Raw genomic sequence first — 25,679 nt, forward strand, 5'->3', positions numbered from 1 at the left:
ATTAAAACAGATACAGGTTAAACTAAGTATATTAGGCATAACAAGCATTTCATTCTTGTAGAGTAAATAATTGGATTTTTCTTGAGTTATTTTTTTAAGGGAAAGAAGGAAAAGGCAGATTCAAAATCTTTTTTCTTCGGACTTTCCCAAACACAAAATACCTCCTTGTATTCGCACTCTCAAATGAGAGTGGAATAAATTCGACTTTCATATAATATCTTAATAGAATTCCATGTAATGATCAATGCATTTTTTTGATTCTATATTATCCGCATGTGTAGAATACTAGCAAGAGAATATCCCTCCTTTTTTATGTAATTGAAATGGTATTGACGAATAACAAATAAGCATACTAGTGTTTATTAGTGTCGCATAAAACCCGAAATGGGGCGTGGCCAAGTGGTAAGGCAGCGGGTTTTGGTCCCGTTACTCGGAGGTTCGAATCCTTCCGTCCCAGATTGTTTCTGATGAAACAAACGGTGAAATCATATAGTATTCCGTACGAGACAAAAGTTTATTAAAGAGAATAATGATATCTTATTCTTTCTCAGAAAACATAATAAAGTCTTAAGTCCAGTCAAATTGACTATCTTTATTTTCATGAAAAAATGGGATCTATCAAGCACATTCAGGATATGCCTCTACTATAAAATCACTTAGTCATATTTTTTTCTTCCTTTTGGTATTCGAGTTGAAGAAGTACGAGAATTCTATAACTACCAAAAACTTTCAATCTTTTCATTGGAATAGTCTTTTTAGTTATTATAGTTAATTGTTTTTGGTACTGAAAAAATATATTACTACTAGAATTAGAATTCTAGTAATTAAATTAATTAAACTTTTTTGGAGGTTGATAGTTTATTTATTGAGGAAGAGTCAATCCTTCTCTTCTCACTTCAAGATTGATCATCTCGAGCCATCCGTTGAGGGTGGAAATTTAAGAATAAATAAGTTTTAAGCAAACTTGTTTAGTCGTCTTTTTCAAACTATGTTTCATTCATATGATAGAATTTTAATATGGGTTTAAATAAATTGGATCTTGGCGGAGGCTTCCCGGATAAATACTTACTTTCTTTTATCCATATTGCTCCATAGATAGCAAGTTTTAATTAGTATAAAAAAACTAAACCAATGACTATTCATGATTCCATCCATATTGGATCAATTCTCTATACCACTTTGCAATGAAAAGAGGAATGTTTGTTATGGTAAAACTTCGTTTAAAACGATGTGGTAGAAAGCAACGTGCGACTTGAAGGACATGATCGATTGTGGATTTTGCTATCCATCATTTTCCATAGTAATGAAAATGCTCTTGGCTCGACATAGCCTGTTCTATTTGTTCCGAACCAAATTTGCGCTGGGTTTAAGTAACATAGTACACGATGGAGCTCGAGAGGACAGAATTTTTTTTATCAAGGGAAAGAATCTAGGGTTAGTGAAAACTAATAAATTAGGCCAACTTTGTCAGTCTATCCTTAATATAGAAATAAATCGAAAGGTTCAAATAAGAAGAAAGTCCAATAAAAGTATATCAGAATCAATCCCTCTTATTAGATTTCTATAGAAGAGATAAATGCTTTATCGAAGGAAATAAGAAAAAAGGGTATGTTGCTACTCTTTTGAAAGAAAAAAATAGGAATTCCCGAAGTAATGTCTAAACCCAAGGATTTCACAAATCAAAGATAAAGGATTCCAGAACAAGTAAACACAATTTTCAATTGTCTCAACAACAGAGTTGGATCAGAATAAGGAATAAAAGTCAATTCGTTCGAAATGAGACAAAGAAAAGAGTTTAAAGACGACTCAAAATTTTTGGAAGGATTTTGCCTTCGAAGTTTGTCAGGCAAAATTAGCCCACTTGAGTCATGAGTATAAATGAAATTTGTTTTTTCTGTAAGTAAATTAATGCACGTCATAGTCTAATTTCTATTATTATCGACAGAAATTCGAATCATTTTCTCGAGCCGTATGAGGAGAAAACCTCCTATACGTTTCTAGGGGGGGCGTTGTTTATCTACATCTATCCCAATAAGCTGTCTATCGAATCGTTGCAATTGATGTTCGATCTCGAAGAGAAGGAAGAGATCTTCAAAAAGTAGGTTTTTATGATCCGATAAAGAATCAAACTTGTTTAAATGTTCCAGCTATTCTCTATTTCCTTGAAAAGGGTGCTCAACCGACAAGAACTGTTTATGATATTTTAAGGAAGGCGGAATTCTTTAAAGAAAAAGAAAGCACTTTGAGTTAATTGAAGAACTAAATGAATCAAAAAGTAGGATAGGAGAAGATTATTAGTATTCCTAGTTGTATAATTATTTAGACACAATTTACCTCTTTCTTAATCCTATTTGGATTTATATTATATCGTGCTAATCCAACATAAGCCCCTATTTTATTTACTTTTTCTATCTAATTTGTTTTCTTACCATTGTATTTCCATTGACAAAGGTCTATTGAACAAATAGAATTTGTAGATAGATGGGTCTCTTTATCCTCACTCCATATTCCATTTTTCTCCCTACACTTCGCTCAAATGATAAGGGTGTTCCTCTTGCATGTATTCTCATACAATATAATATATATTTTTAATAAAAATCGCTAAAAATAAGGAGAATTTGGCCATCGTGATTAGGGTCGCTCGTTTTTTAACTTTACTTTAGTGGAATTTAACCAGACCTGTTCGTTTTGGCATTTGAGTGTTTTTCATGGTCGATAAAAAAAATCTTTTGATGTCTTACTAGTTCAATGTTTTGACAGAAGCGCGTGGTGTAATTCCATTGATTTTTGGATTTCGATCGTATCTAAGATCCTTTTTTTATCTGGGTTGCTAACTCAATGGTAGAGTACTCGGCTTTTAAGTGCGACTATGATCTTTTACACATTTGGATGAAACAACAAATTCGTCCAGACTCTTGGTAGAGTCTAGAAGACCACGACTGATCCTCAAAGGTAATGAATGGAAAAAATAGCATGTCGTAATAAAATCAATCTTTTTTGAATGGAATCCAAAATTACGATTTTCTGGGTCTAGTGAATAAATGGATAGAGCCTGGCTCCAATTCTGGTAAAATAAAAAGCAACGAGCTGAACTTCCTAATTGGAATGATTCCCCGCTCTAATTAGACGTTAAAAATAGATTAGTGCCGGATGCGGGGAAAGGTTGGGTTTTCCTATGAGTGGACCCTTTATTTTTTCTTTTTTTTAGAAATCCTAATTATTCTTGATTATGGATTGAATAAGGGATGTTATGGATTGAATGTGTAAAAGAAGCAGTATATTGATAAAGAGGCTGTATTCCAAAGTCAAAAGAGCGATTGGCCTGCAAAAATAAAAAACTTGTTCTGTTCTTTTTTTTAATTAGAACAAACATAAACTAATTGGGTAGAAAAGGAGCAGAAAAAGATCTGTGGATTAGACTCCCTTTCTTTCCAGGGTTTGTATTAAAAATGCAACACCCTGTTCTGACCATATTGCACTATGTATCATCATTCGATAAACCGAGAAATGCTTCTTCTCTCTGATTCAAGTAGAAATACAAATGGAAAAATTCGAAGGGTATTCAGAAAAACATAAATCTTGTCAACAATACTTCGTCTACCCACTTCTCTTTCAGGAATATATTTATGCATTTGCCCACGATTATGGATTAAATGGTTCTGAACCTGTGGAAATAGTTGTTAGTTGTAATAACAAGAAATTTAGTTCACTACTTGTGAAACGTTTAATTATTCGAATGTATCAGCAGAATTTTTTGGATAACTCGGTTAATCATCCTAACCAAGATCGATTATTGGATTACAAAAATTATTTTTATTCTCAGTTTTATTCTCAGATTCTATCTGAAGGGTTTGCGATCGTTGTGGAAATCCCATTCTCGCTACGGGAATTATTTTGTCCGAAAGACAGAGTATATAGCTCTTCGGGAATGTGCCATTTTGGGGATTCCTACTATTTCTTTAGTCGATACAAATTGTGACCCGGATCTCGCGAATATATCGATTCCAGCCAACGATGACACTATGACTTCAATTCGATTGATTCTTAACAAATTAGTATTTTCAATTTGTGAGGGCCGTTCTCTCTATATAAGAAATCGTTGATTAAGAATATATAGTGAATTCTTGGGCAACTGCGTAAATTTATGGAATCACTTACTTTACTATATCTTTTTTTTTGCATAGAATTTTTTTTGCATAGAAAAAAGAAGGGGAATATTGATATATATTAGAGGGTATTGATATATATTATGATCTGATGTGCTTTCTTGGTATCCTAAATATAAGATTAATACTTCAAGTTGCTGAGTTGAGAAAGAGATGGTTGAATCAAAAGAATTCCTTTTTTGAAGTTCAGTTTTTATCAGAGGACAATATGAATATTATACCTTGTTCCATTAAAACACTCAAGGGGTTATACGATATATCGGGTGTAGAAGTAGGCCAACACTTCTATTGGCAAATAGGAGGTTTCCAAATTCATGCCCAAGTACTCATCACTTCTTGGGTCGTAATTACTATCTTGCTAGGTTCAGTTGTCATAGCTGTTCGGAATCCACAAACCATCCCGACCGACGGTCAGAATTTTTTTGAATATGTCCTTGAGTTTATTCGAGACTTGAGCAAAACTCAGATTGGAGAAGAATATGGTCCCTGGGTTCCCTTTATTGGAACTATGTTCCTTTTTATTTTTGTTTCGAATTGGTCGGGTGCTCTTTTACCTTGGAAATTTATAGAGTTACCCCATGGGGAATTAGCAGCGCCCACGAATGATATAAATACTACTGTTGCTTTAGCTTTACTCACGTCAGCGGCATATTTTTATGCTGGTCTTAGCAAAAAAGGATTGAGCTATTTCGAGAAATATATTAAACCAACTCCAATCCTTTTACCAATTAACATCCTAGAAGATTTCACAAAACCATTATCACTTAGCTTTCGACTTTTCGGGAATATATTGGCGGATGAATTAGTCGTTGTTGTTCTTGTTTCTTTAGTCCCCTTAGTAATCCCTATACCGGTCATGTTTCTTGGATTATTTACAAGCGGTATTCAAGCTCTTATTTTTGCAACATTAGCCGCAGCCTATATAGGTGAATCCATGGAGGGTCATCATTGAATTGACTATTTTTGGAAATAGTATTTTTTTTTGCAGCTTAGCTCAATTCATGCATGGTTCCGGATAATCTGCTTGGTTGCAAAAAAATAGTTAGAAATGCGTATGAATATATAGCCTAGAGTTGTAGGAGAGAGAATAGAATAGACTATATTATGGAATTTTCAAAGTATATATGCATTAAGGAGGGTGGAGTCAGGCTAGATCTATACTATAATATCCTTAATGTCTATAAGTGGAGTCCTCTTTTATGCGGGTTTCCACTTTAAGCAATGATTTTAGAATCCGATTCAATAGAAAATGAGAAAATATGCAAACAAAATAGAAGAAACAAATGTATATATAGGATATTATATTATATATTCCTAGGTTAGATTCATTATCTAATCCGATATATGGATATGGAATTCCCTTCTATGTAGTTCGGACAATTCACATTATCATTTCAATTTGATTTCAATTTGTACTTTTTAGTTACTTTACTTCTCCCCAATAGAGCTTAGAAGTAAGAATTTATTGGTTGATTGTATCCTTAACCATTTCTTTTTTTTGACACGAGGAACTACTCACCATGAATCCACTAATTGCTGCTGCTTCTGTTATTGCTGCTGGATTGGCCGTAGGGCTTTCTTCTATTGGACCTGGAGTTGGTCAAGGTACTGCTGCAGGACAAGCTGTAGAAGGTATTGCGAGACAGCCAGAAGCAGAAGGTAAAATACGAGGTACTTTATTGCTTAGTCTAGCTTTTATGGAAGCTTTAACAATTTATGGACTAGTTGTGGCACTAGCGCTTTTATTTGCGAACCCTTTTGTTTAATCTTAAAAAAAAATTCTTTCGATTTCGATTAGATACTTTTTTCTTTTTTTAGTAAATTGGTATTTGCTTCCGCAATTCCAATTATATCAATACTTTATTTAATTTACTCCTATTTATTACTCCTGGAATTATCTATTTATCGGGACAGATAATACCCCATTCTAGGAAGGGCTGAGTTGAGTATTATTAATTTAGAAGATATGCTCACCTTCTTATTTCCCGTCCTTAGTTTAGGAAAGTGGAAAGTTTTTACCTTTTATTTTAGGAATTTTGGGAACAGAACATTTCAACAAAGGAAGTCTTTCACCGGTCAAACAAGACGTAAGACTTAATCTAAAAGAAATTACTAGATTGAATCTATTTGCATTAAAAAAACCGATCAAAAAAGGGCGAGCGAAGTAAGTGATCGAAAAACTTTGTTCTTTGTTCGTCCTATCTATAAGAGGAGAGCATATGAAAAATGTAACCCATTCTTTCGTTTTTTTAGCTCACTGGCCATCCGCTGGCAGTTTCGGGCTTAATACCGATATTTTAGCAACAAATCTAATAAATCTAACTGTAGTGGTTGGTGTTTTGATTTTTTTTGGAAAGGGAGTGTGTGCGAGTTGTCTATTTCAAGAATAGATTGGATCTATCCGGCTGCACTTTATAATATTTTTTAGTATTTTTCGGATAAATAAGAAAAGGGTGCACGATCTCGACGAATTACTTCTGAATAAATTCAGAAATCATATGGAAGAACCATAGCATTTCGCGACTCATTGGTAAATCAAACAAATGTAGAACCAGAATGGATGGTTTTGTGCTTATTACCGGTTCTTCCTCCCGAATTGAGACCTATTGTTTATAGGTCTGGAGATAAAGTAGTGACTTCAGACATTAATGAACTTTATAAGAGAGTTATCCGTCGGAACAACAATCTTGCCTATCTATTAAAAAGAAGTGAATTAGCGCCAGCAGATTTAGTAATGTGCCAGGAAAAATTGGTACAAGAAGCCGTGGATACACTTCTTGATAGTGGGTCCCGCGGGCAACCGACGAGGGATGGTCACAATAAAGTATACAAATCACTTTCAGATGTAATTGAAGGTAAAGAGGGAAGGTTTCGCGAGACTCTGCTTGGGAAACGGGTCGATTACTCGGGGCGTTCTGTCATTGTTGTGGGTCCTTCGCTTTCATTACATCAATGTGGATTACCTCTAGAGATAGCAATAAAGCTTTTTCAGCTATTTGTAATTCGCGATTTAATCACGAAACGCGCCACTTCTAATGTAAGGATTGCTAAAAGGAAAATTTGGGAAAAAGAACCCATTGTATGGGAAATACTTCAAGAAGTTATGCGGGGACATCCTGTACTGTTAAATAGAGCACCTACCTGTAAAAGTTCTAGTATTACTCTTACGAACAACAGGCGAAGTTTTAGCATGATCCTTTATCCTAACAGGAAAAGGAGATTTCTCAACAAAAGTAGTAGGAACAATATGATCATTATAAGTGACAATCTTTTCTTCAACTGTAATAGGTGCAACTACTTTTACTTCAATGGGAGGATTATATTTAAACCACTTCTCCTTAGGGAGATCAACGTGAGTAGCGAAAGATTCACAAAAAGCAGCTACTATCTTAGAGTCAAGTCCATACTTAGCGCTAAATCCACGAAAACATCGGTATCCGTAAAAGATTTAACACAGTCAAACTTAGGTGTTATACCTGACTCCTTACAATCATCGGAGCCCCAATCTTCGGAGTTGCATTTAATTATTTACAATAAATCCCATTTGAATTCAATAGTCTTCAGCATATAAGAACCAGCACAAGAAGTATCGAGCATGTTGCGATCATTGGGAGAAAGCCGAGCATAAATTTTTTGAATAATCATTTCTCTGGAGAGCTCATGATTGGGGCATGAATATAACATTGACTTAAGCCTCCCCCAAGCTTGAGCGATGCTTTCTCCTTCGCGAGGCCAGAAATTATATATGTAATTATGATCACGATGAACAAGATGCATAGGCTAGAACTTCTGGTGAAATTCCAACTTCAATCGTTTATAATTCCAAGATCCCGTATCATCACATAGCCTATACCATGTCAATGCATCTCCCTTCAAAGATAAAGGGAAGACCTTCCTTTTGACAACATCATCGGGAATACCTGCAAGCTTAAATAATCCATAAACTTCATCCACAAAGATAAGGTGTAAATCGGGATGCAATGTTCCATCTCCTGCAAAGGGATTAGCTAGCAGTTTCTCTATCATACCCGAAGGAATATCAAAGTAAATATTTTCGATAGGTTCAGTAGGTTGAGGAGCAACTCTTTGATCTGCTGGTCAGGGTGAAGATACCCCGAACAAGACCCTCAAAGGATTAGTTTCCATAGTAACAAGTGACAGAAAATTTTAACACAATATATAAATGTTTCCTTACCAAGTTCCACTCACCAAAGGCGCTTCACTCCCCGGCAACGGCGCCAGAAAAGAGTATTGATGACCCGCAAGTATAGGGGATCTATCATAGTCCTTTCGGTAAGTAAGAGTGTCGAACCCAACAAGGAGTAGAAGGAAATGACAGGCGGTTTTCAGTAAGGTTTTCTCTGCAAGCACTGAAATTGTAGGTAACAGATAGTTTTGTGATAAGATAAATTGTAACGAGTAACAAGCAATGAAATTAAATAAAGTGCAGCAAGGTGGCCCAATCCTTTTTGTAGCAAAGGACAAGCTTGGACAATTTCTTATAATGAGAAAAGAGCACCCGAGGACACATGGGAATTATCGTCAAGCTAGTTTTCATCACGCTTATATAATTCGCGTTCGGTACTTTGATAATTTGATATGTGGGTGGACCGGTGCTTGGGTACTGTACTGCCCTTACTTGGACAAGCATCCCACTTATGATTAACCCCTATTGCAAGCATCCGCAACTACAAAAGACGTATTAAGGTAAACCTAACCACAACATTAGACATATGGATCCAAATCAGCCCCTTATTAAGCAACGGATAAACTAGGGTTTAAGCTTCTGTCACTCTAGCAACCCATCATCTACTTATTACTTTGAAATGCCTTCCTCTAGGCCCAAATATTGGTGAAGTGTCATGTAGTCGACATTCACATAACACCACTAGAGGAAAGACAACATACATCTCATCAAAATATCGAACGAATACGAAATTCACATGACTTCCAATAGCAAGACTTCACCCATGTCCTCAGGAACAAATGTAACTACTCACAAAGCATATTCATGTTCATAATCAGAGGAGTAACGATATGCATTAAGGATCTGAATATACGATCTTCCACCAAATAAACCAATTAGCATCAACTACAAGGAGTAATCAACACTAATAGCAACCCACAGGTACCAATTTGTGGTTTTGGATACAAGATTGGATACAAGATTGGATACAAGAGATGAACTACGGTTTGAGAGGAGATGGTGCTGGTGAAGATGTTGATGGATATTGACCCCCTCCCAATGAGAGGATCGTTGGTGATGACAATGGTGATGATTCCCCCCGGAGGGAAGATTCCCCGGCAGAACAGCTCTGCCGGAGCGCTAGATTGGTTCCGCCAAGGTTCCGCTTCGTGGCGGAGGAGTTTTGTCTCGTAAGCTTGCCTCCGATTTTTTCCAGGGTAAAAGCCTTCATATAGCAGAAGATGGGTACCAGAGGGACACCAGGGGGCCTAGGAGACAGGGGCGCGCCCAGTAGGGGTGGGCGCGCCCCCACCCTCCTGGCCAGGGTGTGGGCCCCCTCTAGTACTTTCTTCGCTTAATAATTCTTATTAATTCCAAAAATAGCTTTTGTGGAGTTTCAGGATTTTTGGAGCTGTGCAGAATAGGTTTCCAATATTTGCTCCTTTTCCAGCCAGAATTCCAGCTGCCGGCATTCCTCTTCTTCATGGTAAACCTTGTAAAATAAGAGAGAATAGCCATAAGTACTGAGATAAAATATGTAATAACAGCCCAATATGCAATAAATATCGATATAAAAGCATGATGCAAAATGGATGTATCACTGTGTTGCATGATCCTCTCCTCTTTAGGGGAAAAACTGACGCAGATACAAGCACACAAGCGGGGCACTATTTTTTCTCTCCCTTTTCTATGCTTTTCAGCCAGAGCCGGTGAGAGCTACGCACCACGAGGTGAAAGAAAGTGAGTCATGAGCTATCAGATCTGACGCCTAATAAAACCCAAAGAGTGCGGTTGGGGAGGCCACCGACGCAAGCCCTAGTCGGTCTCTTGATGTCTAGCATCCCCCTTAAAATTTATGACCGATGCCATGTTTATCAATTATGGAGAGCATAGTAGCCGGTGTCGATATACTTCACAAACATGGCATCGAGAAGTCGAGAGCGAAATTTCTCTGCCCTTTAGTTTTGCATGAAAATAAATAAGTATAGACCTATTCTGAAACTTAGGAACAAAATGAACCCGATCCAATTTTTTCTCACAAAATGGTCCATTTTTGCATGACACCCGGGGATTTGATGGTATGCTAGATATGATGGCGTCTTGACCCCGACGATCCTCTATAGCATGTTTCCCCAGCCTAAGGTCATCTCCAACTGCAATCCACAAATTTCCTCCCGCATCCGTTCGCAGATAGGGTGGCCAGTCCGTGGACATGGATGACGCTGCCTACATACATCCGCCCCTATTTTTTGAAAGTCTGCACGTTCAAATAGCTGCATACATAGAATTTAGACATTCAAATAGCCGCAGGAAAAAGTAGTTCAAATTGTTAAAAAGTTCAAATATTGCATTCCGACATTGTTGTCCCCTTTAACTGCCCACAGACGCTCAATCAGATCTTCCTTCGGCTGGTCGTGAGTTGTTCGATGCTAAATTTATTGATGCTTTTGAATAAGCTCCTCAAATGTGGTCGGATTCTGGTCCCAAAGTTCGATTGGATCACCTATGTTCTCAAATTCTAGAGCTGTGGCAGCATCATAACCCTCATCCACAATGATCATTGTAAAACCCCAGTGTCAATGACTAATGGTGCCATGTCATCAAGAATTACCAAGCCAAATTTCCTCTTGATAAAAATCAAATTCAAAATCCAATTTGAATTGCTTGTCAAAGATTTACTTTTTCAAAAAATGCAAAGAAAATAGTTCATAATTATGCAAATAATTCCTAAGTATTTATGTTGAGGAAAACAACATCACTAAAATTCCCCAAAATACCCCTGGGAATTAATTAAGTGGTTCAGCAACAAAATACTAGACCTTTTCAATTTCTGAAAATGTTTAAAAACTCCAAATGCTCTAAAACTTTTTGTGCAGCTTCACAATATTGCCAAATATTATTGTGATAAGTTTCACCTACAACAAAAATAATTTGGTACAAGAATAAAATGCAAAACAACGATGGAAAAACAAAACAGAAAAAGAATTTAAAAAGAATAAGAAAAGGAAGAAATGCCCTACTATGCTACTGGGACCATGTAGCATAGTACGCCTAGCCAAACGCCCCCTCATCTCCTTCCTTGTTCACCCTTGGCATCGTGGATGCCCGATCGCCGTCCATGGTGTGGATGCCTTGCGCGTCGGCCATCCGGCGGCCTCCCCGACGTCGTTGACGGCTATGAGACCGCTCCCGCGTGCCCCCGTATGAAACCCTAGCCCTAGTCGCCCCCATTCCCCTCTCGCTCGCCGTTTCAGAGCTCGCCCGAATGCCCCATGGTCGCGCCACCATTGTTTTTGTGCCATCAGCCTCCCCTCACCACCTCCACTTGTCTAGGAGCTCCGCCATGGCTCACTGAATATCTCCACTGAAGGAAACTGGACCGGGAAGGCCCCAGGCTAGTGCCACCATCGATACCCTCCGTTGGAGTCCGCCTCAGCCACAACTCTGACCCACTTGATCCGCCACTCCGGTCAACCTCAGGCCTCCCCGAGCTCGCCCTCCGCCTTCCTGGTGAGCTCCGCTCCCTGTTCCCCCTCTCCCTGCCTCAAACCGCCCCTGTAGTAGCCGCCCCCTTTCTCCTAGGACCACGCCCGAGCTCGCTCGAGCTTGGCCGTGCCTGCAAGCTGCTCCAGCTACTACTGTTGTGACCTGCTGCTGCAGCCCACCCACGCCCAAAGCCACCCGCACGCATGCCCCATATGGCCGCTTCTCAATCTTTTTGCTAGACTTCATTTTGCACTAAGTATGATCACTACTTGTGCATCCAAAACCCTTTAAACCAATTTTGCCAATGAGTCCACTATACCTACCTATATGCGGTATTTCCGTGCCGTTCTAAGCAAATTTGCATGTGCCATCTCTATTTTTCAAAATAAATTTCTCTTTTGTGTGCTCGTACCGCTCGCGAGGCGGTGAGGGGTGGCCGGTGTTTTCCATGCTAGATGTGTTATTCTCAGGACGAGTGTTTATTCACTTGTTGTTGCACGAGAGTACGACAAAGGTATTAGGGATGCCCGAAATGAAAAATGAATTTAATTTATGTTGTCAAATAATAAATTCCTTAGAAAGTGTTGGTATGGAGGGCACTCGTGGATACGATTAGCCATGGAAAGTGAAAGTATGGTGGAAAAAGGAATAAATTTTATTTTTTGTTTGGGAACCGCCTATGATATATCTAGCACAGAAAGTGTTGGGAACTCTAAATCATTTTCATTGGTGGGAAAAGTATGCCTCCCAAAATGTTTTTATCTCTCAATTTTTCCTTTGAGCTCTGACACCTCTACAAATCCCTACTTCCCTATGCGTAGGTCATTTCTTTTACTTTATGCAATTTTTATTATGAATTTGAGTCTCCATCTTCTCTTATAAAGCACCAACTAAGGGGCACTATGATCATATTTGAGCATTGGATGTAGCTAATATGCGAGTGCGTTTCTGATACATATCCAACGTATCTATAATTTTTCATTGTTCCATGCTATTATATTATCATTCTTGGATGTTTTACAATCATTTTATAGTCATTTTGTATCATTTTTTGGTACTAATCTATTGACATAATGCCCAATGCTAGTTGATTTTTTCTACATGTTTTTTACATCGCAGGAAATCAATATCAAACGGAGTCCAAACACAGCAAAACTCCTGGAGGATTGTTTTGGGCCAGAAGACATCCAGTGGGCCAAGAAAGCACCTGGGGGTGGCTCAAGGGGAGCAGCACCTACCAGGGTGCTAGGAGGATCAGGCGCGCCCTGGTGGGTTGTTTTTTTTCTGAATATTCACTGTGAGGCAAAGCCCCACAACCCTTTATTAATAAAACAAAATTGTACAGGCAAAAGACACCGTATACAAAGACTAAGAAAAGAACCTACCTATGACTAATTATCCCTACCTGCTTTACAACAAAGAATCAATCCAAGCCAACAGTTTTGGTTTAATACTATCCTTCACTCTATGAGCAAGTAATGAAATATCATGGATGAATTTACACTTCCAAGCACTGAAGGTAGCTCTCTCAGCTCTGAAGGTTCTGCCATTTCTTAAAATCCAAATATTCCAAGCTGCTGTTAGCATGACTTCACATAAGAAAGGATTCCTGAAGCTAGATCTAGCATGCATGATACATTACTGTATATGAGATCCTCCAATCCAATCAATGCCCAAATAATTCCAGACTCTGCAACTGAATGTGCAACTAAAGAACAGGTGGATCCTATCCTCATACACAAGCTCACTACAAATGAGACAAAGATTGACATAATGGCTTTAGCGCCAATGCCTTCGGACTAGCATATCCTTAGTGTTTAGTGTGTCAAAGAATAACAGCCACCCAAAAACCTTGATCTTCATAGTGCACCTACTCTGCCACAACCATTTGCAAGGTTGTATTATAGGTAGGTGAGAGTGCATGATCATGTAGAAGCTTTTAGTAGAGTAGTCCCCAGATTTACCAGGCCAAATCCAAACATCAGGAATAGTAGGGTCCCTGTCTAACTGCATGATCCAACCTTCCAGCACGTGTAGTTCAGCAGCAGCCTCATGAGAATGAGGCGAATAAAACATGGAGAATAGATCCTGAGATTGAAGGAAATCCTGCACCGAGATCTTATCATTATTGACAAAAGAAAACAACCGAGGCAATCTCCAACATAAGGGTCTAGCAGAACCCCCAATGTGCCAAGAATCGGTCTAGAACAGAGTAGTGTCACCCATGTTGATATGAACTAAGGCAATAGCAGTATAAGCCTCATGCAGTTCCAGCACATCCCTCCACCAGAATGAACCAGCTTGTGCTGTGGAATGGGGGACACCAAGATCATAGTAGATGTTCCATATCAAGGTCACCCAAAGAATATCAACCTTGTTATAGAATTTGTGGAGATGCTTGATGAGGAGGTCTTTATTCTGGATGTTCAGAATAGTAACACCTAAACCACCTTTGTCCTTTGGCCTGTAAACCAGCTCCCATGCAGCCAGAGACTGCTTTGGAGCATCACTGTTGCCCCTCCAGAGACATTGCCTAAAGATTCTGTCTAACTGATTAATGATTCCTGGTGGAATATTCAGGCTGCACAGAAAGTATATTGGCAAAGAGGTCAGGACAAAAGTAAGTAGCTGCAAGCGAGAACCTTGATTCAGCATGGAAGAACTTGCAGTCAACCTCCTCTCAAGGCTGTCAACTAGGGGCATTAGGTCAATGATCCTGGGCCTAGTAGTTCCCAAAGGCAATCCAAGGTAGGTAAATGGAAACTGACCAATTCTACAACCAAGAATAGCAGCAAGCCTAGCAGCTTCCTCATCACTCATATTTAATGGAATCATTGATGATTTTGCAAAGTTCACTTTTAAACCCGTGGATTGTTGGAAGGTATGCAACATGTACTTTAGGGCAACACGCTCATCATCCTTAGCCGCAAGAAAGATAATCATGTCACCCGCGTATTGAATGATGGGAAAATCTCTGTCATGGATTGGAATAGGCAAAGAAAGCGTGCCATGCTCCAACATTTGGTTGACCACTGACTGTAGCAGATCCGCTGCGAGGATAAACAACAGAGGTGAGAGGGTATCACCCTGTGTGACACCACACTTGCTCTTAAATTGTTTTCCAGGAGTTCCATTTAACAGCATAGACGAAGAACCTGTGGACAGGATTTGCTTAACCCGAGATATCCATTTGGCATCAAACCCTTTATGCTGTAGCATCTGTAGAATAACCTCATGCTCAACAGTGTCAAAGGCCTTGGCAAAACCCAATTTAAGAATTATGATTGGACGATTGGACTGTTTACACTGATGGATATACTCAAAACTCCACGCCATACAGTCCTGTATTAACATACCCTTAAGGAACCCATACTAATTTTTGTGAATACACTTAAGAACCACCTTCTGCAACCTGTTGGCCAACAACTTTGTTAAAAAATTTAGACAAGTGTTGGTTAGAGATATAGGCCGGAAACCATCAGGCCCTTTAGGTGAAATGATCTTGGGTATGAGTGTAATGAGGGAGCCATTAATGTTTCCCAACGAAAGCTTCCCCTCATAAAAATCCTTAATAAGCCTCAAGAAATCATTCTCAATTATAGGCCAGCAGCGCTTGACAAACATCCCATTAAAGCCATCAAGGCCAGGTGCCCGATCCACCAGCAATTCTTTCATAACTTGGTTGATTTCCTCATCTGTAAACGGCAAAGAGAGCTCCTCCAGTCCCGGGATGGGCTGAATTATTTGGTTCAAATCAAAGCCCATATTAATCCCTTGGGCCTGGCCCATCCTTGATTTGAACGAAGCCCAAAGAATTCCCGCCATCTGGGCGTGATAAGTCACAGGATCAAGCATGGCATTGGTTTTCAAATTGGAGATGGAATTCCTCCTCGTACGCTCCGAGGCCATGGCATGAGTTTTTTTAAAATTTTCCTCACCAACTTTTGTCAGGACCCCGACTCAATGCCACATCGATCTAGCATGTAACACCTCATATCACTTTGCGTCCTCACGCATGGTATCCCCACGGGTGTCGCCTTACCTATGCCCAGGACCGTTTGCGCCTTTTGGCACACGTATATGACAGTGTCGCTAGCATCCATATGATAAGGAGCCCGGGCTGACATGGCTAGTCGTAAACCCAAAGTGGCACATACTTACAGGAACAGGCATCCATGACCCAACATCGAACGTGTCGGTCATCAGCGAGTGAATCCAGGCTGTAGCACTGGGCTAACAGGACTCCGGTGAACCGGGCTGTAGCGGGCTAACAGGACTCCGGTATTCATCGCGTGACATTTCCCCGAAGGGACAGACACAGGAACCAAGAAGGACACATGCCGGCCAGCCTAAATGTTCTGGAGCAGAAGCAAGCTACCATGGCTCAGTGGAAGCACTAGGAGACATTTCCCGGTAAGATAGGCTACTAAGGATAAACAACTAGATAGTCAGATCCCACACATACCAAGCATTTCAATAACATACACACAATATGCTTGATATGTGCAAATACAACATGGCATCACAACATGACTGTACAACTCAAGTATTTTATTCAATAGGCTCCGAGGAGCGAGATATTACAAACATGGGTCTCATGACCCAACAATCAGAGCATACAAGTCAAAGCACATGCGGAAGCTTAACATGTCTGAGTACAGACATCTAGAAATGAAAAAGGCTGAGAAGCCTGACTATCTACTAGATCCTGCCGAGGGCACAAGATCGTAGCTGAGATAACAAGCTAAACGTCGAAGTCCACATGGAACTACTAGCGAGACTGAAGTCTCTCTGCAAAAACATAAATTAAGCAACATGAGTACAAATGTACCCAGCAAGACTTACATCAGAACTAACTACATATGCATCATTATCAACAAAGGGGATGCTGGGGTTTAACCGAAGCAAGCCAGCTTTGACTCGGTGGCTATCCTGAACTACGACTACAAGTAACTCTTTTGAGGTGGCGCACACGAGTCCACATATTGACCATATCAATACACCACTATGGATCCGCTCCCGTCTCCCTACGAGATCGCCATCCATAGCACTCATGCCTATCTTGCGTATTTTAGAGTATCCACTTTCACTTGTCTATGAACTGTACAGGCAACCCAGAAGTCCTTTACCGTGGACATGGCTATTCGAATAGATCATATTAACCCTGCAGGGGTGTACTTCTTCACACACGCTCTCACCACTTACCGCCGTTTACACGACATGTACTCGGCAACCTTCAAGCGGAAGCCTAGCGAGGGTGTCGGCCACGACCTGACTAACCACACAAGTCTCTCATCCAGGTTTATCGCCTATTCGGGTTCCATCCGCAAGGACATCCGGCCGGGGTGTCGCTCACGGCCCCAAACGATGTGTGCAGGGTTCCCAAGTCCACCATCCGGGTGCCACTTGGTACACCGGGCCACTGTGCCTAGTCTGTCCCAAGCCCACCTGTACCGGGTGCCACTTGGTAGACTACTACCACTACCTACAAACACCAGAAACTAGTTGCAACTCCTGGAAAGAGATCAAGTTGATTAATAAGCCGAGAGGGGCCGAGTTACCGGAACCCAATGTGTGGTAGTAGTTGTTCATGGATCACAAACACAGAACTCAGTTCCTGAGGACAGCTGCAATGAGACAACCCACCATGTACTCCTACATGGCCTCTCACCGCTACCTTTACCAAATCGTGTTCACACACTTAGCTCTCAACAGTAGGACATGTTCACCACATTCCAATTCATCCCCGATGAATCAGACCTGACTCAACTCTAAGCAGTAGCAGGCATGACAAACAAGCATGAATGAGTAGGCACATCAGGGCTCAAACAACTCCTACTCATGCTAGTGGGTTTCATCTATTTACTATGGCAATGACAGGTCATGCAGAGGATAAAGGGGTTCAGCTACCGCAGCAAGTAACAGATGAATCATTGTTGTCCTAATGCAGTAAAAGAGAGCAGGAGCGAGAGAGTGGGATTTTATCGGAATGAACAAGGGGGTTTTGCTTGCCTGGCACGTCTAAAGATAGCATTGAGTCTTCATCAGTGTCAACGATCACAACGTCGGCACAACATCTACCGAGGGGGAACAACATCGACAAACAGAGAAGAAACACGATCAATGCAATGCACAATATGATGCATGCTATGACATGGCATTATGAATGTGTTTTGGGCTAATGCAAGCTAAATCAGATTGAGATGAGTCCATTTGAACCAAAGATTCAAATGCAAACCCATTTTATGAAGTCATAAAGGTGCATTAACTTATTTCACCTAAACAGCAAGGTTAAAGTATTCTAACATGCATGAAACCAGTACATATGGATAGATTGGATTTTTCTGATCATTTTTCATATATAACTTGTTTGATTTGGAGCTACGGTTGATTTTCTATGAATTTTAGAAGTTTAGAGCATTTTCTGGAATTTCCTATATAAGAATAAATCCAGAAAAGGATTTACTGCGTCAGCATGACGTAGGTGTGACGTCAGCAGGTCAACTGGGTCGGCCAGGTCAAACCAGACCTATGGGACCCACACGTCAGTGTCTCAGGCTGGCTTGGGTGGATGACAGGTGGGACCAGTTAACGTTGACTTGACCAAAGTCAAAGCTGACACGTGGGGTCCACGCGTATTAGTACTAATCTTAACCAAAAATTAGACTAACCTAATTATGCTCCGGGACCCACATGTCATTGACACAGGCAATAACTAAACATGATTAGCTCCTAAACTAATGGTGCCACGTCAGCCACCGGCGTTTAACCGCCGGCGACGACAGACCGCGGCTGTGCCCGCGTCGGGTTTGCTCTACGGGCTACCGTTCGAAGCGTGTCTGGGTGCGTTGGAAAGCTCTTGCTCCTGCGCGTCGAACGGTGCAGGTGCTGGGTCATGGGGCGGCCGGAGCTCGCCGGAGTGGAGCCCGCGGCGGTTGCCGGAGCTCGGGATTGAGCGGCGCAGCGCTATGGTGCGCGGGAAGACAAGCTGGTGGTGGCGTTAGCTTGCTGCGAAGCTGCTGAGCATGTAGCCGTGCTCGGGAACGAGCTTTGCTAGCTCTTGTTACAGCGGCGACAAGAACGGCGGCGGCCCACTCTCGGCTCCGGTGGAAACGGAAGGTACACGGCGCAACAGAGCACGGGGAGAGAGGCGAGTGGCAGAGGAGCTCACAGTGGGTCAAACGGGAGGGTCAGCGAGCTCAGGGAGGCACCAGAGGCAGCAAATTGACGTCGATGATCTCCGGTGGCCGACGAGGGGAACGGCGGTGCTTGTGGCGTCTAGGGGCTTCCGGCGTCGGGAGGCTCGGTGAGGAGGAAGAGAGGGACTAGGCGGAGCTTCTGGGCGTGTCGGAAAGGCGTGGGGTGGACGGTGGCCACGGCGGCAACGAACGGCGGCGACGAGCGCGTCGGCCATGGCAGGGGAGGACGAAGGAGAGATGCAGGGAGAGAGGGGAGAGGTGCAGGGGGTCGAGAAGGAGTGCGTGGCGATGTCCAGAGCGTCCGGGCGTTGAGGGGGAGTGTCAGGCAGGCAGGGTGGTGGCGTGGCGAGCTCGGCGGCGTCGCGGTGTCCCTCCTCTGCCTACTGGCACGAGGAGGAAGGCGACAGGGAGCCAGGCGGTGGTGGGCTGGGCCGGAACAGGAGCTGGGCCGGCTGGGCTACCAGGTGAGCGCCAGGTAAGTTCTCTCTCTCTCTCTCTCTCTCTCTCTGGTTTCTCTATTTTAATTTCTGTTTTCTATTATTCTGCAACTTTGTGACTTTATTAAAAATACTAGACCAAAACCAAAAATCATGAAACTGATCAATGCTACTGTTTGAAATATAACCAACGCAAACATTTTAGTTTATGATTATTTGAGCATTTAAACTATTTATTAGCATTTAAATGCCCAAATGCAAATACTTTATAATTTAATTCAAGAATCCAGGAATAACCTAGAAATATGTTCATAATTTTTGGCAGAGGTTTTCACCTTTATCAGAAATCATGAACATTTTCAAAGGCATTTCGGGTTCATTGAAAATGAGTTTATTTGAGCCTATTTGCACTCATTTGGTGCTAGGGTTTAAACAATCCCCATTTCAAGTTTCTTTAAATTTAAACATGATGCATGGATACTTATGCAGAGACAAGCAAGGCCTGAACTGGGGATGTGACAACTCACCCCCACTAAACAAGAATCTCGCCCCGAGATTCAAGCATAGGGTAAGATGAAGGGGGAACGCAAACTAACACAAACGCAAACTAACACAATCTTCATGATCCAGGTTGCACTTCAAATGAACATTGATTCGATCACCATCATTGTCTCGATGTCTTGCTCCAGGAACTCCTACCAACATGACAACGAGAGGGAAAAGAAACTCTAGAAGGGTCGATCTTCTCGAAGACCAAACAACTTAGGATCAACTCAAGGGGTGAGTCATAAAAATAGCTCTCGAGCTGAGACATGAAGCACGCATCTAGAGGAATGGAGTGGAGCAGACGACGGAGGTTCACTAGGTAGACAACAATTTCACACTTAAGAAGGTGGTGAATAGTTGTCAGCGCAGCGAGGAGTTAAGTTGTCATGATACCATAACGAGACATCTTAGAGGAGGCAACTCATAGGATCATCCCTTAAGTGGCAAAAAGAATTACCTTTGATTCAAAGATCATTGAAACTCTTTATACCAGTCTAAGGCAATTCTCGAGCGATCGTTTGGAGGGGTTCGATAGAATGGCATACCCGGATTAGAATGGATGATGTGGATTACCTTGTTGAAAACAACACAAGGGATGATTTTGCTTGCGCGTGCTCTCAAGAACTTGAGCAATTCCATATTCATCAAGGTTTTACCAATGTCCGTGTCAAGGATCCTGGCAACACAACGTACTACCATGATGAATAATGATGTATGATGCAGATGCAAAGGAAGATAACACCTTCTCAGATTTCACCTTAGTGAGGCTAAGGAAACAAAATCTGGATGATCGACCGAGAGACATTTGACACTCCGCTTCTAATGCTCTCCTCGATGTGCTAGCGCAACCCATTTGCATGGTTTGGTATCTAGAACATCAAGTAAAAGGTCGGACTCCGGAAGCACAAAAGAAAAATCCATAAGGAACAACTAAGGAGTAAATCCTACGAAGTCCTTATGGGGAGGTGACCAACTTCCTCAACCAAGATACTATAATAATAGGCCTTCCGGCTAGGTGTGTTGGCCACGACATCCACTTTACCGGTTACAGTGAGACCATTATTATCGTTCTTGGGAAACGTTCCAACCATCATATCTGCCCGAGATTCAGATCTGGTTGGTGTTAGGATATTCCAGACTCATCAAGTCTAGAAAGAAAAATGAAAGTTTGCAACACAAATCGACGAGATGACGTTGCGTGATTCTCGGGAAATGAACTACGATAGCAAGCTCCAAAACATGAGCTGGTTCTGCTACAACATGTGAACACGTTATCCGAGACAAGCATGACCACGTAGTAGTCTTATAATAAAACACTACCGAGTTCAGGTGGGGAATCATCATCGAGGATATCAAAGTCCTTGCATAAGGTATACTCTTAAGAAGGAGCTTCTTCTCCTTGAACAAATCAATCAGTGGCTTGGTGTGCTACAGAATACATATGGAGTGGAGGTAATTAATCTACCAAACCATAGTATACTTTGCACATGTGTGACTAATTTGGGATGATTCCGGGGAAAACAAAACAAACCTTTCTCAAATTCATGACGACAACTTACACCTAATGCACGTGAACTTGGAGAAAGTCACTTCTCTCTCCAAACATATACCTCATGAGCGGAACACGATGGCAATGTTTACAAAGTTTCCAACACTAGCTCAATGTTCAAGATGAATCATGGAGGAGACAAAATGCCGCTGATGGGCTCAATAGCAACTCATCAGAATTTCCATATCACTGGACTTCCACCATCATGTGAAGACGGTGATAGCATTGGTCAGACCAAAAGATGTAATGGTGTATGCTCGAGGAATCAACAACGAGTAAGACAACATTACGAACATCGTTGGCTCTGATTTGATTTGAGAATAACCCACACTCAAATCAAAGTTTTGACAAGATAATTGGTCCAACAACTTATCACAGGGACCAATTGATGAAGACATCATCTTTCTTCAACATACATACAAGATATCCCTTAATATGAACTAAGTCGGAGAAGCCTTTATCTTCCAGCTCTCCAAGTTGTTGTTTGGCTTAACCAACTAGCTCAGGGGTATCCAACACGGATTCTTGGAGAAAGGGTGGTTTATAGGAATAAACCAACTTGATCACGAACTCAACATAGCGGTCAGGTAACAACCTGGTGATACTTCCGAGAAGACATTCGGAAAATCACGAACCACCGGTATGTTACTAAGCTCGAGAACAATCTTGCTTCTCAGGCAAGACGATATGATCAAATAAGCAAGGATTGGCACTATCCTAACTCATTGATTGAAAAGTGCACCGGAATAAGGATTAGGTAGCACGATCAACCTTAGGATGATGATTCAAGAATCAACACGCTAAGAATGAGGTTATCGTCCATTTAACTACCAAGCAACGGAGTTGCTAGCAATATTGATTTCACACATCATAGTTCACTTGTCGGCATTCCGGTTGCAACAACACGGGAACCGAGAAATGAACAATGATGGCAAGAAGTATCACTGCATCAAGGATTCATAAGAGATAGTGCAATTCTCATGGCGATCCTGACGTAAATAGGGTAACACTTCAGAGTAGAACAGATCAAAAGTTTGATTGTATTTTGATCTGCGGAGTACAACTGCTTTGACCCAATCCTGGATATGGATGAGGTACTGGAGTTTGTTTCTCCTAGTCATTCCGAATAGAATGGCTTGACGGACCACAGAAGTAAAAGGCATCGATGAACATGAATGCACGACTATTCCTGACTATCAATTGATAGACGGGGGTTAGGATACAACTAAAGAGGGACAACTCAAAGGAACATATGTTTTTTTGAGTTGTGGATGCATGGACTAGCATGTCGAACGAGTTCAACATATTTCTTCCGGATAACCCATGCAGAAAGGTAGAACTGGCAGAGTCACGATATAGAATGGATAACTCATCGAGGGCACTCCTGTTGTGATCTTTTGATCCAACAAACTTCTGCCATAAGTGGTTCATAGTATTTGGAAGAAGGAAATTCCACGGACCTCGAGGACTAATGCAAAGGTACTAATAACCTAAAGGAACTAGCAAACACTATCAACATGAAGTAAGTAGGGTGAATCTCGGGTTCAGAAACCCAGAAGTAGAATACCTACTACTAAGTGGCATCACGGGATGCTTTCGAGAAGAAAGGCCAGAATCATCACACTAGGATACAAATCATGGCTAGATTACTAGATGACTCCCTAAAACACCTAGGGTCATACTAATAGCTCCAACATATATGTCGAGGCAATAAATTACCTCAACGCACTGATTAGTGTGCTTATTCTGACCATAAAGGACACTGGGAACGGAAAGAAAGGATTTGAAAATGCATCAGACTATTTAGAAACCTGGGATGACTCGGACAGCATAACGGCTGTAAATGCTCAAAATGATTTGAGACATCCTGAAAAATGGTGGCATAACACTTAATATCACAATATCAAGGTTCTGAGACCAGCTCTGAACATAAGGAAGTAGTAAAAACTGAACTGAGATTTGAAACTAACAATTCTATAAGTCTATGGATTAGTAACACATCCTCCTGATAGATAGATGAGAAGGCCTAGTTCTTAATCCCCGTAGAATAGAAGAGGTTGACTCAGATTAGAAGGCCATGAGGTATAGGGAGTAAAAAGAGCCTTACGTTCCCTCCCACAATCAATTCCCTTACTTAACTAAAGCATTTCTAGACACAACTTCAACCAGTTTGGCTTGGTAATCCTATAGGCATTCAGGCTCTGATACCAAAGCTGTCAGGACCCCGACTCAATGCCACATCGATCTAGCATGTAACACCTCATATCACTTTGCGGCCTCACGCACGGTATCCCCACGGGTGTCGCCTTACCTATGCCCGGGACCGTTTGCGCCTTTTGGCACACATATATGACAGTGTCGCTAGCATCCATATGATAAGGAGCCCGGGCTGACATGGCTAGTCGTAAACCCAAAGTGGCACATACTTACAGGGACAGGCATCCATGACCCAGCATCGAACGTGTCAGTCATCAGCGAGTGAATCTAGGCTGTAGCACTGGGCTAACAGGACTCCGGTGAACCGGGCTGTAGCGGGCTAACAGGACTCCGGTATTCATTGCGTGACATTTCCCCGAAGGGACAGACACAGGAACGAAGAAGAACACATGCCGGCCAGCCTAAGTGTTCCGGAGCAGTAGCAAGCTACCATGGCTCAGTGGAAGCACTAGGAGACATTTCCCGGTAAGAGAGGCTACTAAGGATAAACAACTAGATAGTCATATCCCACACATACCAAGCATTTCAATAACATACACACAATATGCTTGATATGTGCAAACACAACATGGCATCACAACATGACTCTACAACTCAAGTATTTTATTCAATAGGCTCTGAGGAGCGAGATATTACAAACATGGGTCTCATGACCCAACAATCAGAGCATACAAGTCAAAGCACATGCGGAAGCTTAACATGTCTGAGTACAGACATCTAGAAATGAAAAAGGCTGAGAAGCCTGACTATCTACTAGATCCTGCCGAGGGCACAAGATCGTAGCTGAGATAACAAGCTAAACGTCAAAGTCCACATGGAACTACTAGCGAGACTGAAGTCTCTCTGCAAAAACATAAATTAAGCAACATGAGTACAAATGTACCCAGCAAGACTTACATCAGAACTAACTACATATGCATCATTATCAACAAAGGGGATGCTGGGGTTTAACCGAAGCAAGCCAGCTTTGACTCGGTGGCTATCCTGAACTACGACTACAAGTAACTCTTTTGAGGTGGCGCACACGAGTCCACATATTGACCATATCAATACACCACTATGGATCCGCTCCCGTCTCCCTACGAGATCGCCATCCATAGCACTCATGCCTATCTTGCATATTTTAGAGTATCCACTTTCACTTGTCTATGAACTGTACAGGCAACCCAGAAGTCCTTTACCGTGGACACGGCTATTCGAATAGATCATACTAACCCTGCAGGGGTGTACTTCTTCACACACGCTCTCACCACTTACCGCCGTTTACACGACATGTACTCGGCAACCTTCAAGCGGAAGCCCAGCGAGGGTGTCGGCCACGACCTGACTAACCACACAAGTCTCTCATCCAGGTTTATCGCCTATTCGGGTTCCATCCGCAAGGAGATCCGGCCGGGGTGTCGCTCACGGCCCCAAACGATGTGTGCAGGGTTCCCAAGTCCACCATCCGGGTGCCACTTGGTACACCGGGCCACTGTGCCTAGTCTGTCCCAAGCCCACCTGTACCGGGTGCCACTTGCTAGACTACTAACACTACCTACAAACACCAGAAACTAGTTGCAACTCCTGGACAGAGATCAAGTTGATTAATAAGCCGAGAGGGGCCAAGTTACCGGAACCCAATGTGTGGTAGTAGCTATTCATGGATCACAAACACAGAACTCAGTTCCTGAGGATGGCTGCAATGAGACAACCCACCATGTACTCCTACATGGCCTCTCACCGCTACCTTTACCAAATCGTGTTCACACACTTAGCTCTCAACAGTAGGACATGTTCACCACATTCCAATTCATCCCCGATGAATCAAAGCTGACTCAACTCTGAGCAGTAGCAGGCATGACAATCAAGCATGAATGAGTAGGCACATCAGGGCTCAAGCAACTCCTACTC

The 25,679-nt window shown here is 41.7% G+C and overlaps 1 protein-coding gene across 1 annotated transcript; it reads left to right on the plus strand.

Annotated features, from left to right (window-relative positions):
* The first annotated feature begins 3,913 nt into the window (after positions 1–3,913).
* LOC123068902 (ATP synthase subunit a, chloroplastic-like) lies at positions 3,914–5,673 on the plus strand. The gene has a single exon (XM_044491593.1). The coding sequence runs from the start codon at positions 4,258–4,260 to the stop codon at positions 5,116–5,118; it is 861 nt and encodes a 286-aa protein (XP_044347528.1). The 5' UTR covers positions 3,914–4,257; the 3' UTR covers positions 5,119–5,673.
* The last annotated feature ends 20,006 nt before the right edge of the window (positions 5,674–25,679 follow it).

Source organism: Triticum aestivum, chromosome 3B (assembly GCF_018294505.1).
Source record: "Triticum aestivum cultivar Chinese Spring chromosome 3B, IWGSC CS RefSeq v2.1, whole genome shotgun sequence".
Classification (NCBI taxonomy): domain Eukaryota; kingdom Viridiplantae; phylum Streptophyta; class Magnoliopsida; order Poales; family Poaceae; genus Triticum; species Triticum aestivum.

Coding starts and splice junctions, on each gene's coding strand:
- LOC123068902 (XM_044491593.1), top strand. CDS start 4,258: ATGTGCTTTCTTGGTATCCTAAATATAAGATTAATACTTCAAGTTGCT.